Source organism: Desmodus rotundus, chromosome 7 (assembly GCF_022682495.2).
Source record: "Desmodus rotundus isolate HL8 chromosome 7, HLdesRot8A.1, whole genome shotgun sequence".
NCBI lineage: Eukaryota > Metazoa > Chordata > Mammalia > Chiroptera > Phyllostomidae > Desmodus > Desmodus rotundus.
Genome location: NC_071393.1, coordinates 115,402,725 through 115,421,572, shown reverse-complemented (window position 1 = coordinate 115,421,572; position 18,848 = coordinate 115,402,725). Strand labels below are relative to the sequence as shown.

The window sequence follows — 18,848 nt, the reverse complement described above, 5'->3', positions numbered from 1 at the left end:
TCTCAATTGGACTGTGGCCTGGCATAAATATTAAAAATGCTAGTCTTCTGCTAGGGGTAGTTACTGTTACCAAGTTGAATTATACCCTTCCAGAATTATCTTAATGCATGTACATACAAATATTTGTATGAATTTAAAAATACGGGTTTTTTTCTGAGTTCAACGCCTTTTTAAGTAAAAGTCTCATAAGTGTCATGTAATACATGTTTTTCTGTATATAAAATATACAAATATTTGTATGTACATGCATTAAAATAGTTCTGGAAAGGTATAATTCAACTCGGTAACAGTAACTACCCTTAGGCGAAGACTAGGATTGGGTATTAAGAGGGTTTTATCTGTATTACTTTAATCTTTTACCGTGGAGACTGTATTGATATATGTAATTTAAAATTTGTTCTCTGCAATAGAGTTCTATCTTAATTAAAATGCACATGAATTAACTCAGGTGAAAACATCCCATTAAATTGCTGTGTCAAGGAAGAAGAGTACATATATAAATCTTGAATTTTTGGAAACAATTTCATTTTCAAATATCCCACTTACCCCATAAATAAGATCATAATTGCCTTTATACTGATTTATGGATCAAAAATATTTGCCACTGAGGTGGTTCCGGTCAAGAGGGCAGCATAAGAAAACACAGTACTTGGAACCTCCTACAACGATATCAAATTGCAACTAAATTACAGAACCATCATTCATAACTGCCTGAAATTGAGCTGAACTGAAGTCCTACAACTAAGGATATGCAGAAGAAACCAAATCAAGACTTGTGGGATGGGCGGAGACTCTGAAGGGCTGGTCCCACACCTACATGTGCTGGTTAAATATCAGGAGGGATGGCTACAGAGGTTCCCCTAGAAGAAGCAAGGCGTCCCAGCCCCATATATCAGAGCCCTCAGCCCAGGGTTCTGCTGCTGAGAAAAGAAGTCACCATAATCTCTGGCTGTAAAAACCAGTGAGGATTGTGGCTGAGTGAGATGGAGGAGGACTTTGGAGTCCTAGGCAATTCCTCTTAAAGGGCCCACACACAGGCTTACTCCGACTCACTCCCTGAGAACTGCAGTGCCGGAGCAGCTGCTCAGCGGAGCCAGAGACAGAGAGGAACTGAATTGTGTGGCTTCAGGGCAAAAGGCTGAATGGGCAGCTTTCTCCCAGACAGAAATGCTGGCAGAGGCCATTGTTTCTTTGCTGAGCCCTCCCCAACCAGAGAGGGCAAGCAGGCAACATACCTGAGTCTCTATCATTCTGGCTGTTAGCCCTGCCCTGATGATTCCCTGAGATACTGCCACACCCAACCTGAGGGCCCACCCTAGCTGTTTCCAGTGGCTTTTCCATACAAATGGCCTCTCTTGCCTCATGCTTTGGACTTCCCTAAAGTCTCAAACAAGCAGCATCTGGCCTCTGTGCACCTCACACCTCTTGCTAAGTGGCCCCAGGCCTGGCACTAGCAGCAGCTGGCCTTCATTCACAGTTTGGCCTCTCCTGGGCACCTCCAAGCTCAGCACAAGTAGCAGCCATCTGCAGATCCTCTATAGCTTGTGCCAGATTACTCCAGGCTGGGCACTGGCAGTCGCTGGCCTTGCACCTCCCGAGAGGCCCCAGAGCCAGTGTACCCAGTGGACAACTTCAGACCACACCAGATTACAACCCTACAACCTCCATGAAAACACACTCAAGGGGAGACTCAGCAGACACCAAAGCCCCATTGAAGCGAGTCCTGCTCCATAGGATTGGCCCCTGCACAGCAGCTTCTCTGCAGGAGCCAGTCCTCTCAGCACCATCTGCCTGGGGGACCAATCCCTCCCAGTGTTGTACCAACAGCAATCAAGGCTCAATTACAACAGGACAGTGCACACAGCCCATACCGGGAGTGTACCTGAAGTACCCAGTTCAAGTGACTTGGGGAGGCTGTGCCACTGGGCCCTGCAGGACACCTACTATATAAAGCCACTCTACCAAGAACAGGAGATGGAGCGGTTCTGTGTAATACATAGAAACAAACAAGAAAGCAGCCTAAATGAGATAAAGAAACAGGTCCCAAATGGAAGAACAGGAGAAATCTCCAGAAAAAGAACTAAATAAAAATGGAGGGCACAGGCAAGCAAACTACCAGAGTTCAAAACAATGGTTATAAGGATGTTTAAGGAACTTAGTGAGAAGTTCAACAGTGCAAAAAAGGACATGGAAACCATAAAAAAGAACCAGTCAGATGAAGGATACACTAATTGAAATGAAGAATAAATTACAGGGAATCAACAGTAGAGTAGATTAAGCTCTGATGAAGAATATAAAGAAGCAGAAAGCACCCAATTAGAACAGCAAAAAGAAAAGAGAATCCAAAAAAAAAATTAGGATAGTATAATAATCCTCTGAGACAACTTCAAGTGTACCAACATTCACATTATGAAGGCGCTGGAAGGAGAAGAGAAAGAGCAAGAAAGTGAAAATCTATTTGAAAAAATAGCCCTGACTGTTGTGGCTCAGTGAGTTGGGTGTTATCCCACAAACCATGGGTTGACAGTTTGATTCCCAGTCAGGGCACACGCCTGGGTTGTAGGCCAGGTCTCGGGTTAGGGCTGTGCTAGAGGCAGCTGATCAATGTTTCTGTCTCGCATTGATGTTTTTCTCCCTCTCTTTCTCCCTCCTTTCCCCCTCTCTAAAACAAACAAATAAGTAAGTAAATAAATAAATAAATAATCTTTTTTTTTTTTAAAGAGCAAAAGGAAAAGAAAACCTATTTGGAAAATAATGATGGAAAACTTCCCTAACCTGGTGAAGTAAATAAACATGTAAGTCCAGGTAGTGCAGAGAGTCCCAAACAAGATGAACTCAAAGAAGCCCACACCAAGGCACATTATAATTAAACTGCAAAAGGTTAAAGACAAAGAGACAATCTTAAAAGCAGCAAGAGAAAAACAGTTAGTTACCCACAAGGGAGCTCCCATAAGACTGTCTGTTGATTTCTCAACAGACACTTGGCAGGCCAGAAGGAATTGGCAAGAAATATTCAAAGAGTTGAAAAGCAGGGACTTACAACCAAGATCACCCTACCCAGTAAAGCTATACTTTAGAATTGAAGGGCAAATAAAGAGCTTCTAAGATAAGAAGAAGCTAAAGAAGTTCATCACCACCAAACCAGTATTACAAGAAATGTTAAAGGGTCTTCTTTAACAAGAGGAAGAAGAAAAAAAAAGATTAAAAATATGAATAATAAATGGTCATAAAAAGAACAAAATCTTACCATTTGTGACAGAATGGATGGACCTAGAGGGTATTATGGTAAGTGAAATAAGTCAGCCAGGGAAAGACAAACACGGTATGATTTCACTTATATGTGAAATCTAAACAATATAAACCAACAAACAAAACAGAAACAGACTTATAGAGGGAAGGGAAGTTGGGAGACTGGGTGAAAAAGTTGGAGGGATTGAGAAGTACAGACTGATAGTTACAAAATAGTCATGGGGATGTAAAGTACAGCATAGGGAATATGGTCAATAATATTGTGATACTATGTGTAGTACCAGTTGGGTACTGGAAGTATCAGGGGGAACACTTTGTAAAGTACATGATTGTCTAACCACTATGCTGCACACCTGAAACTAATACAAAATAGTACTGAATGTAAACTGTAATTGAAAAAAAAGTTTTTAATTGCTACTAAAAGCGTAGGGTTACTGGACCAAGAAATTCTGGTTTAGAGCCATACGACAACCCTGTGTTTTTTGAAAAGGACTGTTTAGGTGGCTGTTGCCCAGTTTTGGAAAAACAGCCCAAGATATTGTCTTCTGCCCCTTAAAACTATCATAGTGGCCATGAATTTTGAATTTTGGTACATCTCTGTATGTACCATCTGAAAAAAACAAATGCCCTCCACAAGTTTTTATCTTACCAGTGTTCAAAAACCACTTAAAATAAATGTACATAATAGCTTAGTCATGATCCTTTGTGATTTTCTGTTGGCTGAAATATGTAACAGGTTTATATATATTTTTAAATGATCAGTGGTTGACAAAGACATGTATTTGCTTTCAAAATATTCCACTGGCCTTTATCATTCTGATGAAATATATTCAAAAGTACACTATGAGGTGTACAAAGGAGAACAGAACAAAAGGCTGATTTGGATTATATTTTCTGGTTTTTTAAAAAAGTGTCTTCAATTAAATTTCTTTTAGGCTTCAACTGCTTTGAGCCACTAAAGCTTCAAGGTGAAATTACTGACAGCCATTTAAAAAATCAGTATGTTTACAAATGGTTCCTTATTTCTTATCATTTTAAATCTGAACTCTGCAGTTTGGCTTGTGGAGACTCCATTATGGACCCTAACGTACCCTTAATTTTCCAGTAGTCCTCATGCGGCTCTGCGCTACTTCAGCATACCTCCTCAGGCTGGAAGGCAACTCCAAATGTGTGAAGTAGAAGAAATTGAGACCTAGGGCCTCATTCATAAAATAAAAGTAAAGCTTTCATTTCATAAAATAAAAGTAAAGTTTTCATTTCATAAAATAAAAGCAAAGCTTGGAGGTGGAGGGATTAAGATGTATAAATTGGTAGTTACAGAATAGTCACAGGGATGTAAAATACAGCACAGGGAATATAGTCAACAATACTGTGATAACTATGTATGGTGCCAGGTGGGGAGTGGAAATATCGGGGGAACTCTTTGTAAAGTATATGATTATCTAACTACTATACTGTATACCTGAAAGCAGTACAAAATACTGAAAGTACACTGTAATTGAAAAAAAAAAAAGAAAAGGAAAGCTTAGTATACTAGTCCCCCGTGTCTGCAGGGAATACATTCCAAGATCCCCAGTCCATTCCTGAAACTGTGGATAGTACCGAACATATATACTCTGTTTTTTCCTGTATATACACACACCTATGATAAAGTGTATCAATTGGACACAGAGGAGATTAACAGTCATAACTAATAAAATAGAACAATTACAACAATATGCTGTGATAAAAAGTTATGTGAGTGTGCTGCTCTCTAAACATACCTTATTGCACTGAACTCACCTTTCTTCTTGTGAAGATGTGAGATCACAGTGCCTACGTGATGAGATGAAGTGAGGTACTCAGATAATGTGCAGGTTAACACATATGAGCTGTTCCTTTCTGGGATTTTCCATTTAATATTTTCTGACCACTGTTGACCGCAGATAACTGAAACTATAGATAAGGGGGTACTACTGTATCTCACTGTATCAACGTCCCAGTCGGAGTTCAGAAACAAGTCTTGTGTACACATTTAGGAATGTGTACTGGCAAGAGTGAAGCAGAGTCCATTCCTTAAGGGACTTGAGTGGGCAGGTTTCCAACATGGTCACTTAGGGCCCAAAGCGGATATGGGACTCTTAGCAATACAGAATGTCAGTCCTTAGAATAAGAACACAAGGCCAAAGCTAGGCCATCAGTTGAAAGTTGGGCAAGTGCTTCTTACATTTCTCCTGCTTAAGGTTACGATTAGTCCTACAGGTAAGATCAGGGTTAAGCCTATACATTGGATAAAGTTCAGGGGAGAAAAGGATAGACCCACCAGTGAAGAAAAAGGGATTGCAAAGGCTGGGAATCCAGTAGGACCTGACAAGAAAGCCAAGATGGTTGCTTTTTTACAAAAAAGTTACTAGGTGCTCTGAAAAACCCAATACATGCTGTATGAATAGGATTTTTATTAATAGTATCTCATCTGTGATTATAATGTTACATTTTACTGAGCTTGACAGATTTTTTACCATTGACATGTTTATGGAAGAAAATTTGAATTTGCTGCCAGGCATCTACCTGTGCCCTTGAATGAGCCTTTGGCTCCCCTCCATAGAATATTGCTAGACCCAATACTGAGTGTACAGAGGCTCTAGAAGGAGGAAAATAAGGTGGGTCAATACAATGACCAGTTTCTGGGTAGTAGATTATCTGGGGTCTCTCTTTTCCATGGGCTTGTAACCGTTCAGAGGCTATATGAGCATAGAATTCACTCTTCCAGCTACGATCATCCAGGCCAACAATAAACAGGAAGGGCCCCTGGGCTTTTTCCAATGGAATAAGACTTTGGCAGTAGGGTTCCTCCAGTGGATTGTTCCAAATATTCATGAAATCTACAAGGCCTGACTCAGTGGTTGTATGTTTCCCTGGGTCATTGTCAAGACAGGGAATAATCATATCCTTGTAATGCAGAGGAGCTACTGTGTTGGCCACACAGGCATTGATAACTACAGTGGCTGAGATGCCCTTCAAAAAAGAAGCCATTGAGAGACACAGGTCACCTCCTTTGGAGAATCCAAGAAGCCCCACAGTAGGGCCTTTCACCTGATGGGGGGCGTGGAGAGAGAGAGAAAATGAGTAAGCCTAGAATTCATAAACAGAGAACATAAACAGATTATATATTCTCTAAGTAGTTTTCTCAAATGTCATTTGCTTTTGGTCCTTATGCAACAAGCTGCAAAGTTCAATAGTGTCTTCTAATAAGCAAATTAATGGATTTCCTAGTACATAGGCCCTCCAGTAATATTTATGGGGTCTGGGTTAAGAATATACACAGAGGCCCATATACCCTGTACCTAAATATTTAAAAGTTAAATATCAAATTAACAAACTGTCAAATAAAATATATTCTTTTTTCCTACCTTCATAAGGTTCAAATCTAAAATCTTGGAACTCCTTGGAGTTTGGTATTGGAACATGACTTAGGGAAGAGCCAGGCCCTGGCACCAATCCCTGGTCCCTGGCCACCCTCTTTCTCTTCCACCCCTGGCTCCATCATGCACCTTGAGGGGCCTCTCACATACACGTGTGGACACCCCAGCCAGTAAGTTGAAGGCCTGGGTGTATTAACACTGAAGGACCCTGAGAAGAAGCATAGGGCTTTGAAGCAGGATCAGTGCTGATCAGCAGAGAATTCTAGGGTTCAAGATCCCAAGAGCATGGTGAGAGGGGGCCACATGGGTTCCAGGTGGACACATCCCCTTGGTCTCTTGGACTCCTCACCCTCTGGGTAGAGAAGCATCCAAAGGAAGGCCAGCGTGTGGCCATCTATAACAGAGTGTCCAAGGAAGAAGCCCCTTCTCCCTAAGTTTGAGGGCAGAACCAGTAGTATATACTGGTCTCTTTTTCCTGGGGCCTTATCACCCCTAAATAAACCAATCATCACAGTTCAAGATCATCTAAGTTTTAGCAACTCTGCTAAAAGACCAGTCCATGAACTTTGAACAGAGTTAAACCATCCTACAGACCTTGCAGAACATCTTATTCCTTAACATTAACATGTTTGGGTTTCTAAGTTTACATAATAGCACAGAATATATATTCTGTTTATTTTCATTACCAAAAATTTTTATTTAATTAATTTTTTCCACTATCAGATAAGAACTTTCTCTGCAAACGCCTAGTCCCATTATCACACTTAATAAAGTGATTCTTTAACATCATCAAATATACAATCCCCAATTATCTCAGATGCCTTTTTCTAGCAAGTCAAACTTTTCCCTCTACACACTCACATTAACCTTATAAATGAGAAAAATTGAGTTCCAGAGAGTGCAGTTGCCTTATTCAGGATCATAAAGCCCCTTGGTAGTAAATGTAAAACTAGAACTCAAGGTTAGTAACTTTTTAATCCAACTCTTTGAATTATGGTCAAGAATTAAAGGGAACTAAACAGTAACTTTTAAGGAATTAGAGGGAGACGGGTGGAAATGGAAATAATAATCCTTTTAGTAAAACTTTTGAAGGAGCTTCTCTGGCTCATGGCATACTTCTCGCCCCCAGTGTCCCGGCAGGGCTTTTGGATCCAGCCCTGTGTCCGCTCCGCCTCTCCTCCGCATTCAGGTAAGCACCAAAACCCACCTTTGGATGCTGCAGCATGAAGTCCACGGCTTCTTCAAAGTACTCCAAGTGCACTTCATTTAGATTTTCAGGGAGGTCTTCAAATCTGAAATAAGCCAGAGCAAGCACAGCAAAACCATGTCCTGCCAGGAGGCTGGCCCTGTATTCACACAGGCCACCACCACTTCCAAAGAGATCGAGGATCCCAGGGAAGGGCCCTTCACCTGGAGAGTACCAAAAATCACAAGGAGCTTTAGAGTCTCAAAAGATGTTTTGGGTTTCAGATTTTGGCAGTCAGGAAAGAGAAGTTTTTGAAGCAATGAAAATTGAGGGTGTGGGGGTTGGTGAAAAGAAGGACCCTTTTTTACTTTATCTTTTTTTAAATCCTCACCTGAGGATATGTTTATTGATTTTTTTAGTGAGTGAAGAACATGGATGCGAGAGAGAAACATCAATTGGTCACCTCAAACCCACAACCTAGGTACGTGCCCTGACCAGAACCCACAACCGTTTGGTGTATGGGGTAACACTCCAACCAACTGAGTCACCTGGCTGGAGCTAACTTTAAAACAAAAACAAACAAAAAATGGTGAGGAGAAGGGAGAGTGGATAAAATGCCTTATTTTATCCAGAATGTTTCACATCTGTTAACAAAAATAATATTAAGTACGGCTGACCCTTGAACAACACAGGAGTTAGGGGTGCCAATCCCTCTGAGGTCAAAAATCCCAGTATACTGTATTTTTTGGATTATATGATGCACTAGACCATAAGCCGCACCTAGGTTTTAGAGGAGGAAAATAGGAAAAAAAAATTTTTGAAGCAAAAAATGTGGTCGTGCTCCTGTCTCCTGTGACCCTGCTCCACCGCCACCCCCCCCCCCCAGTGAGCCAGGTAAGCCACATTTGGACTGTAAGATGCACCCCCATTTTCCTCCCAAATGGGGGGTGGGGAGGCGGGCACTGCATCTTATAGTCCGAAAAATATGGTAGCTTTTGACTCTCCAAAAACTTAACTACAGCTGTCCCTAGTTATCTGCAGGGGATTGGTTCCAGAACCCCTACAAATACCAAAATCCACAGATGCTCCAGTCACTTATGTAAAAGAACAATGCACACCATCAGCCCTCCACATCTGTGGATTCCCAACCAAGGACAGGAAATACTATTTTTGATCCATGGTTGAATAAATCTGCAGTTGGATAAAACCTGGGGATTTGGAAGGCTGATTGTAAATTTACTGAAAAAAAAAAAATCACTTATAAGTGGACCTGTGCAGTTAAAGTCCATTTTGTTCAAGGGCCAACTGTAAATAAAATTAGAAATAACATAAGATGCACATTTTCCACCAAATTTTTCTTGCTTTACTTAAAAAAAAAAAAAGACGAGAATGCTTTGAGAGCTGTAATGCATTCTACAAATATAGGGAATTATTAGGACATTCTTCCCAATGCCTTAGATCCTCTGCTCCAGCCTTAAAGAAGGCCATCCCTAAATGCGCCATGTTCTCTTGGGCCCTTGAAAATGGTATGCACTATTCTCCCCTCTCCACCTTTTCGACATGGTTGACTGATCAGTCTTCACACCTAAGTTTAGATCTCCCTTCCTGGAACACCTACCTGGCCTCCCTTCACACACATACCCCACCATGAGTACCCTGGGCCTGTCCCTCCCTGCCTTAGCACTTACCACACTTATAGGTGTGAATATAAATGTCTGATCTTCTATTAGGCTGTAAGTCCAGAGAGGCTCCTGTCCAACTTTGCTAGCTATTGCTAGCATATCCCAGTATGTAGCACAGTCCTTAATTTAACACATATTTGTTAAATGATTGAACCCTTCATTATTTACAAAAGCTTTTGAGTCAAAACACACACACACACACACAATAAATTTTAAGTGGGCTACCTGGTAGACACTGAAATAGTTAACACTTAAGATTGACTTGACTCACTACTATGACTAAGTAGTGAGAGACTTTTTTTTTTTTTAATTAATGAAAGTCTTTTGGATATTCTTATTGAATTAGTCTGGATGGTTCATTGAGCTTCTACTATATCCCTGTGCAAGCCTCTAGGAATATATAGTGATGGGAAAGACCCAATTCCAGCCCTAGGAGTTCACAGTTCAGTGGACAGTCACTAAGGCTGGGAATTGCTGAAGAATTGTAAGAATAAAGCAGGGCCTCTTGTTTTGGAGAAAAATCACAGAATTCCATTTAGGGATTCTGTAAATTGTGGCAACTCCAGCATTTCTCTATACTGGGGGTTTCAGTAAAAAAACTTGGTTGGAAGGAGTGGGTCAAGGGTCTTGTTTCCAGGCCGCTGTCACCTAGCAAGCACCTAGTTTTTACTTGGACTAGGGATTCTCAACCTGACCACTACAGACATTTTGAGTAAGGTATTTCTTTGTTGAAGGGCTGTTCTATGCCTTGTGGATGTTTAGCAGCAGTGCGGGCCTCTACCCACTAGATGACCACCCCCTCCATTTGTGACAAAAATGTCTCTAGATATTGCCAAATGCCCCTGGGGTGGGGAGAAAATCATCCCATATTGAAAAACACTGACAGACTGTAATGATATTGGGGGTAGGACTACCAGGGAGGTTTTTGTTTTGGATTATGAGGAACTGCCTCTATATGTGGGTTTTGGCTTCCGTGGAAGTTTGATGTGAAAGGGGGCAAAAATCACTCTTGCATGCCGGCAGAACTCATTGCCTAATATTGGTATTTGAAACGCAGCAGCGTAGCTGGCACATAGCTTATCTCAATAAATATGCGTTGTATGCACTTTTTAGCATACAGCTAAGAGAGTGACAGGGCCTCCAGGAAATGCCATGAAACTTAAAAAAATCTTCCACCCAGAAACCACGATAGACCCTGGATCGCGGGGACCAGTTTAGGTAAGTTCCACAATCACGTGGTCCCAGGCCAGATAACAGGCCACACAGGGTCTCGGACTCCACCTGACTCTCCAGAGTAGCAGAGGAAGCAGATCGCTCACCTGGCGGCAGGAAGAGAGTGGCGCGCACCCTGCCCGCACGCACCGGTACCCGCCGCACCCCGGGTGCGAGGAAGTCTCGCTCGTGCACCGCCCGGCCCAGGAGACGCCCTCCCTCGGGCTGGTGGCCCTCTAGCACCTCCAGCTCCACCACGAAGGGCGTCTGCACGTCCCGCTTCACCAGCCGAAATAAGGGCTTCTCAGGCTCCAGGGCCCAGATGAGCCCCATGGGCTCGAGCCCCGTGAAGCTGCCGCCCAGGGCCGGCGCGCGCATCAGGTCCAGCTCGCCGCCCGTGTCGGCACAGTAGCACGCGTGGGCCTGAAAGAGCGCGCCCTTCTCGTCACGCAGGGACGCACGCATAGTGACCGGCTGCTCCGGGGCCAGGCCCCTCACCACGATGCGCACGGGCTCGTCCCAGCAGCAGCGGCTTGCGGGCTCCAGGGTCACCGTGGCCGCCATCCGAGCAGGGCCCGAAGAGACCAGGCTACAAGGCAACTTTGGGGAACTTGGCGGCAGCGCCCAGCTCCTGGGGCCCCGGTAGCAGAGTCTGGACGCTCGCAGGACAGCGGGAGATGTGGCCATCGTTTTGCGACTTGATTTCAGAATTCGGATCAACTGCACAGAGCTGTGGAGGAAGTTGGGACTGGTTGGGGAGCCTCTAACGGCAGGCTGCCCAGCTGCTGGCTAAGAGCCCAACTGGGCAGAGCGGTCTGCTAAACTGAGCTTGGAGGGCGAGTCCTGCCAATCAGCAGCGAAAGCGAGCAGACACACGTGAACTTACGCAAACCCTCCTCGCTGAAAGACTTCCACTTAATTTGGGAGAAAATGTCCCAGTTCTGCCTCCTAAAAGTTCTTTAGCCTGTTCGATGAGCTGGGGCAGGGTTGCCACCAAGGGAACCCGAAGCGCACGGGCTAGTTCCTGCTGCAGGGGGAGGCTGGCTCCAAGCCTCACCTTCTGGCTATCTCGATTTCCAAGAAAAAAGGGCGGCCCAGCTAGGCGGGGTCAAAGGCGGAGACTGCAGTCTCTTCAACTTCCTGGGGATCAGTTGATATGGAAACCGTTGCACTCACTACTGTCAACTGGCTGGCTTGTTGACAGTCTAAACCGCGTGTGAGGCCTTCTAGAATATGTGCAAATCGACAAGTGCCTGAAAAGAAGAAAGTATCTGCTAAGAATTAATTACTAATCCTGCAATCCAATGTGGTGAGTATGGGATTTGAGGTACAGCCCTGACTGGTGGCTCAGTTGGTTGGGCCTTGACCTGCAAAGCAAAAGGTCGCCCATTGGATTTAGGGTCAGGGCGCATGCCTAGGTTGTGGGTTCCGTCCAGCTGGAGCACGTACTAGAGGCAACCGATCCATGTTTCTCTCCCTCTCCTCCCTCCCTTCCCCTCTCTCTCTCTCTCTCTAAAAGAAGAAAGAGAAGAAAAGTTAGGAAGGAGGGAGAGAGGGAGGGAAGGAAGGAAGGTAGGTGTTGACAGTTCCAAGAATCTGGAGTTTTTAAAAGCATCTCAGATGTGTACAGTTGACCTTTGAAGAAGGGGTGGGATGTGGTTAGGGGTGCCAACCTCACGCACAGTTGGAAATCTGTAACACTAGTAATTTGGAGGATCAGTGGAGAAACATAGTCCTAATCCCTCCCTTACCCCTATTCCTTTACCAAGCCTTTTCCTGGAGCTAAGGGTACCTAGAGCGGCTTCCAGAGCAGGCAGATGTTTATGGGGTGAGACCTACCTATGTTCCAGTCTGACCCTGCTCCTCAAGAGTGTGATGATACTTAGCAAGCTACATAACTAGGCCTGTGAATCCAATTTCCTTATCTGTAAAATGTTTTTGTGATGACCACATAGGCTAACATATATAAAAACACTGCCTACTATAAACACACTTATAGTAGGTGCTCAGTGAGTTTTGTTTCTCAACTCACAAATCTGGTCATGGGCAGTGTCAGCATTGAAATTGTATCAGATTACTGGCAGGAAGAAAGTGGCACTTTCAAATTGGGTAATTTGAGGAGCGCTTCATAAAGGGACTATTTGCAAAAGCATGGGTAAGGTTAAAAAAAAAAAGGTTTGGTGCAGAAACTTGGGCCTGAAGGTTCAAGAGGAGAGGGCTGCCTGGCAGGTGCTGTAGTCTTTATAGAGGGAGGCAGGAATCCATGGTGAGGTGGCAGAAGTGGTGAGAATAAAAGAAAAAAATTGAGAAGAAAACATAAATTTTAATGGTGAAGATGCTTTTTACTTTTTTGTTGTATACCTTTGAAAGGAGTCTTCTACATTAGGCATGTGCTACATTAGTAAAATTAGTGAAAAAATAATTTATTCCAAAAAGTTACCTAAAACAGCCCTGGCTGGTGTGGCGCAGTGGATTGAGTGCCAGCCTGCGAACCAAAGGGTCTCTGGTTTGATTCCCAGTCACATCCCTGGGTCGCAGGCCAGGTCTCCAGTAAGGGGCACATGAGAGGCAACCACATATTGATGTCTTTCTCCCTCCCTTCCTCTCTCTAAAAATAAATAAAATCTTTAAAATAAGAAGTTACCTAAAATATATCATTAATATCAATGATATGAATTTGATATCAATCAGGGGACAATTTATTCACATAAGATTATTAAACACTAGAATCTGATCTTGTATCTCTCATGTCAACTACAGACCAGTGCATTACAATTTGGGAGAAGCTCCCTTCTGGGTATGTACAAGATGTGTGCAGAAGAAGGTCAGAATATGCTTCCAAGCATCCACCTGGGCCCTGGAATGAGCCCCAGGCTCCCCACCCCACATCACAGGCTTTTTCATTAATATGTGCATGGAAGCTGGGCATATGGGGAAGTAAGGAGGCTCAGTGTAATGCCCAGTCCCAGGGTAAGAGATGATCTGGGGTTTTTCCTTTCCATGGGTCTGTAACCGTTCAGAGGCTATTTGTGCTAATAACTCACTCCTCCAGGTATGATCATCCTGACCAATGATGAAGAGCATAGGTCCCTGGGCCTTCTCTACTGGAATCATGCAGGGGTTTTCACACTCTCCTACAATATCATTCAGTATATCCACAATGTCCAGGAGGCCTGAGAAAGGTATCTTGCTTTTCCTCATGTCATAGGCCAGTGGTGGGATGCAAGTCTCCTTGTAACATATGGCTCTGCTTGTACTAAACCCAGATCCATTGATGGAAACTGTAGCTGAGATGTTCTTCAAAAATGAGGTCATGGACAGAGAAATATCAGCCTCTGCAGAAATGCCCAGAAAGCCAATACCTGGGCCCTTTATCTGGAAAAAAAGAAGGGAGAGGAGTGAAGGGTCAAGAACCCACCACACAGAAAAATGTTTTTCTAAATGCAAGTAGATGTGCCTCTAGCTTTAATTTATGAACTGGGCACAAGAGAATCAAACTAAGCTGATATGAGTTTCTTCCCACAGAGTAAAGAACATCTGGCTGGACACAGCAAATAAATGTTGCACTCACTGGCAAGTCTGGGAATTGGTTACACACATTCCAGAGAATAATAGTTCACTAGAGAATGCTGAGTCATGGAACCTGCCAAGTTCAGGGGGGTATAACCAAAGTCTCAACACGCTTGAGTGTGGTAATGGTGTGGAACCACGTTCTGTTTCAAGAAGTGAATTATTCCACAGACCCCATCTAAATATGTCAGCAAATGATTAACTTCATAGAAACAAAGTTAGATCTCAAAGTCCAATTATGTCATTCTTAGCTTCTGAAATGGGTGGGCAAGTTCTGGTCATACTGAGAACATACTCTTTCGTCAGAAAAAGACCGAAAAACAAGTATGCAAAGCAAACAAATTAGAAGCTCCATAACAAGAGAAAATTTAGTATTATTAAATAATTCCTATAAATAAAATTCACATGTATTGTATGATTTAGTCTGCATTATTAATCCATTTGACAGAGAAAGTGGAAATAGTCACATAAAGTCAAGGAAGTCTCCAAAAGAAATCTCGGTGAAAGAACAGCACAGCAGCACCGGGCACAAGTGCGCGCAGAGTGACACCCTCTGGAGATATAGCTAGGGAGCACGATACAGAAAAGCACAGCAGGAGAACCTGGGAGTGTTGAAGCATGTAGCACAGGGCTTCTTAAAAAGTAGTCCAGATTTATGTCGCTGAATTCCTTGCGGACACCTTTAAAGTCATAATAAGCTAGAGCCAATGTGGCAAGGCCATGGCCAGCCAGAAGGCTTGCTCGATATTCCAGCAGGCCCCCTCCAAGACCAAAAAGATCAATGATTCCTGGGAAAGGTCCAGGAGAACGGAATATTATAAAGGGAAGGTATTACATAATTTAAAGATTTTGCTTTCCAGTTAAGGATCTTTCTAATTTAGTGGGTTCCTGTGAATCAAAGGGAAGAAAACAGCTCCCTGAGCCACTATTGAAAAGGAAAATAAAGTCCTTTAGAGAAGAAAAATCTACAAAGTACCTTCTCATTGATGAGGTTATAACCCTCCCTCCTCCCCCGCCTCCCCACCCCGGCAACCCAGGCCCGCCTGGTAGCTAGAAGAGCGTGGCTCGCACCCGGCCAGTGCGCACTGGCTCCCGCCGTTCCCCGGGCGCAAGGAAATCTCGCTCGTGCACCACGGCCCGAGGGACACCCTCTCTCGGGCTCCTGGCCCTCAGCGCCTCCAGCCCCACGACTAAGGGCGTTTGCATATCTCGCTTTGGAAACTTTCAGAAAGGCTTCTCGGGCTCCAGGGCCCAGAGGAGCCCCATGGGCTCGAGCCCCACGAAGCTGCTGCCCAGGGCCCGCGCAGGTCAGATCCAGCTCGCCGCTGGCCGCGGTGCAGTAGCGCGCGTGGGCCCGGAAGAGCGCGCCCTTCTCGTAGTGCAGAGACGCATGCAGTGTGACCCGCTGCCTCTGGGTTAGGACGCACACATTGATGCGCACGGGCTGGTCCCAAGCCCATCAGCTCCAAGGGTAGGGCGTCAGGGTTGCCGCCTGGCCGGCCTCGCGCAGCTGCAGTCCGTTCAGCGAAGGGGAGGCTGGGGGCGGGGTGGAACCAGTCCGGGTCCATGGAGTGCGTGCTAGGAGCTGGTACCCCAGCGAGCATTCTCTGGCTCCGAGAGCGGTAGGCGGCTGAGTGGCCTCTGGAGGCGTAGGGGCTCTTCACGCGCCCCAGACTCCTCTGCGGTAAAAGCACTAGGTGGTTCTTTCTCCCGAGCAAGGACGGGGACCTCGGGGAAAACCTGAGGTGTGGGTGTGGCGCTGGACCTGGAGGATACTTAGTAACCTCAGTCTACTCTCACTTATGGAAGTGAACGTTGTTGAGTAATCGATTCGTGGTGAAACCAGTAATGAGTTTAGGCAGAACTCCAAGAATTCCATTCCCTCCACGGAAAAGGGTAATTAAAAAAAAACAAAAAACCTTTTAGTGGATTATAACGTACATACAGAAAAGTGCACAAATCCTAAATGTGCAGTTCAACGAATTTCCACACTCCGAACATACCTGCCTAACCACTCAGATCCAGAAACATCATTACGAGCACTCTAGAAGCCACGCTCACTTTCCCCTTCCCCAAAGGTGTGTTATCCTGGCTCCAACAAAGCGGGTTCGGGTTTTTTGACTGCATTTTATGGGAATGAATCCTTCAGTGTGTTTTTGTCTTTCCGCTTTCGCTCAGTGGTGACACCAAAAACTGTTTCTTTCTGCCTGCTCTGCCATTCGTGGTATCCGAAGGTGGCTATCAGAGTAATCAGGGCTCAGTGCTTCTTTGTTCATGTTTGGTGGGAGAGAGAGAACTCCACGTGACTGAAATCACACATTTTGCCCTGGATGGAATGTTGAGATTGGCTTAAACCAAACACAGGTCCCCTTCATTGCCCTTGGGTCAGGGTGCAGTTAGCTCTCCCTGAAGCCAACAGGGCAATACCTGAATGAAAATCAGGGCTTCTTATAAAAAGGGAGACCAGTAATGTATGCTGAGGAAGCACTTGGAAATATCCCTGAGAGCAGTAAAGGGGACCCATGAAGATATTGATGGCTTTTGAGAAGTGAGAGCAAGAAAAGAAAAATTTTAGAAGATTTTATTTATGTGTTTATTTTTAGAGAGAGGAAAAGGGAGGAGAGGGAGGGAAACATTAATGTGTGGTTGCCTCTTGTGCGCCCCCTACTTGGGACCTGGCCTGCAACCCAGGCATGTGCCCTGACTGGGAATCAAACCCAGGACCCTTTGGTTCCCAGGTCAGCATTCAATCCACTGAGCCACACCAGCCAGGGCAAGAAAAGAAAATGTTTAAATTCAGAGAAAGGAAATGTGGGATTAGCAGGAGTTAAGACTATTACTGGAAATAATTAAGGAAGTTGGAAGTTGACTTTTAGAAGACTTGTTATTTAGATTTGAACAAGAAATTTGATGTTGGAAAATATTTTAGGAAACAAGAAGAAATTAAGCACATAGTAGCAAGATGAAAATTCCCCCTCAGTTTATCCTCAGTTCCCAAAATCAAGTGGGGATGAGAGACACTGTGGAGACAGGGCAGGGGAAGGGGCTTCGGGGATGCTAGCCCAAATGTGTCATTTTGGCATATTGATTATTTTGAGGTAAAGGCACTGGAAAAACAGCAGGTGAAAGAAGGGTGCTCATTCCTTTTCCCCTAAGATGAAACTCTTAATGTGAGAACTGTCCTCCCTGTACCAGGAAGAAGGAAACAGTCTCATCACCAGAAATAGGAGTAAATGCTGAAGAATTCTGCACAAGATCTTGTTAAAATAATTTCTCTTCCTTTAGCCTCTTCATCTATTTTACTTTTCCACAGTTGCCACTCCGATCAGTCTAGTATATAAGTACTCAGGTTTTGCCACTTCCTTTTCTTGTGGAGACTTTCCATGTAAAAATAAAATTGTTATGCTTTTTCTTTTTTTTTTTTTAGGGTTTTTTTAAATTGTTGTTCAAGTACAGTTGTCTCCATTTTCCCCCCACTGCTCCCCCCACCTCCCACCCTCAATCCCACCCCTGCTTTTTTCTTGTTAATTTGTTTTATGTCAATTTAATTCTCCAGTCCAACAGGAAACCCTAAGAGGACAGAGGTAAAATTTCTGCCTCACAAAATTTTGGATATATTGGAATAGTAACAAGAATTGAAATAGAGCACAAATGGATGTTGTCAAAATGGTGAGGAAGGCGAGAAGTCCGTGCCATATGCCCAGAACCTATTTCTGATGAATCTCTTGACAAGTATGAAGGATACAATATCCTCATCAGTTAGCTCAGTCAGCAGTTTGCCTTGACACTGAGCAGCTGATGCAGAGAAGAGAAGCCCCACAGTGAGGGTTGGCTGACTGTGAGTCTGAAAAGATCACATATCTTTCTACTCTAGGCAGGGAATCATCTAATTTCTTTTCTATCAGTCGGGAAATAAAGTAAACTCAGAATCTGTGTTAATATCACCATAGAAGAGAAAAAATAAAAACAAAGTATCGGACACTGGTGGACTTCAACATGTAAGTAGAAAATGAAAAGTTTTCTATGAAAAACCTAAGAAATTACACTGGTTTGACAGTTTACAAGCCCTTAAAACTCCAATGAGCTGGTTCAACTTTACACTATTCTCCACAGTTCCCAGTTGGTCATCCTGCAGACAGCATGGATGGGCTTTAATGGAATTCCTGATGATACGCCTGAGGAACACAACACTGTGTGTGTGCATGTGGACAAATGTACACAAACGTGCATTCTACTGGGTGGATGAGAAGAGGCAAAAAATTTATGGACAAATGGCGCTGGGCCCAAATACAGTGAAGGACCACAGAGAGAAGGGAAGCAGCTTAACAGAGAGAAGAAAGAGGATTTGGGGATACTGAGCCCCAGCTGTACGTTTACTGTGTGAAGAACTTCTCTGAGACTTGGTTTCCTCGTGGGTAAAATGAAGACGACACCCTCATTACACTGACTGGCGAGAATTAAGTGACAAGCACGCAGTACTATACAAGAACAAGCTGACAAAACAAAAAGCACTATATCATTTACAGGGCGGAAAATGTCAAGAATTGC

General features: G+C 44.0%; 2 protein-coding genes and 1 pseudogene across 7 annotated transcripts in view; 1 reads left to right on the top strand and 2 right to left on the bottom strand.

The window, feature by feature from the left end:
- Positions 1-18,848, top strand: part of HEATR4 (HEAT repeat containing 4) — a 53,783-nt gene that overhangs the window by 633 nt on the left and 34,302 nt on the right. For 4 of the 6 annotated variants that reach the window (XM_045202096.2, XM_045202094.2, XM_071222060.1 and 1 more), the window contains exon 1: positions 11,723-12,039. The gene's annotated coding sequence lies outside the window, so the exon portion shown is untranslated. Of the gene's footprint in view, positions 1-7,779; positions 7,840-11,722; positions 12,040-18,848 lie in introns of those variants that run through there. The other 2 variants (XM_045202095.2, XM_071222059.1) reach the window with 1 other exon arrangement.
- LOC112311383 (acyl-coenzyme A thioesterase 6) lies at positions 5,667-11,772 on the bottom strand. Its single transcript, XM_053929146.1, has 4 exons — positions 11,617-11,772; positions 10,838-11,460; positions 7,858-8,060; positions 5,667-6,321 (listed from the first exon to the last, which is right to left on the bottom strand). The coding sequence occupies exons 2-4, from the start codon at positions 11,415-11,417 to the stop codon at positions 5,716-5,718; spliced, it is 1,389 nt and encodes a 462-aa protein (XP_053785121.1). The 5' UTR covers positions 11,418-11,460; positions 11,617-11,772; the 3' UTR covers positions 5,667-5,715.
- LOC112311897 (peroxisomal succinyl-coenzyme A thioesterase-like) lies at positions 12,801-15,753 on the bottom strand (annotated as a pseudogene).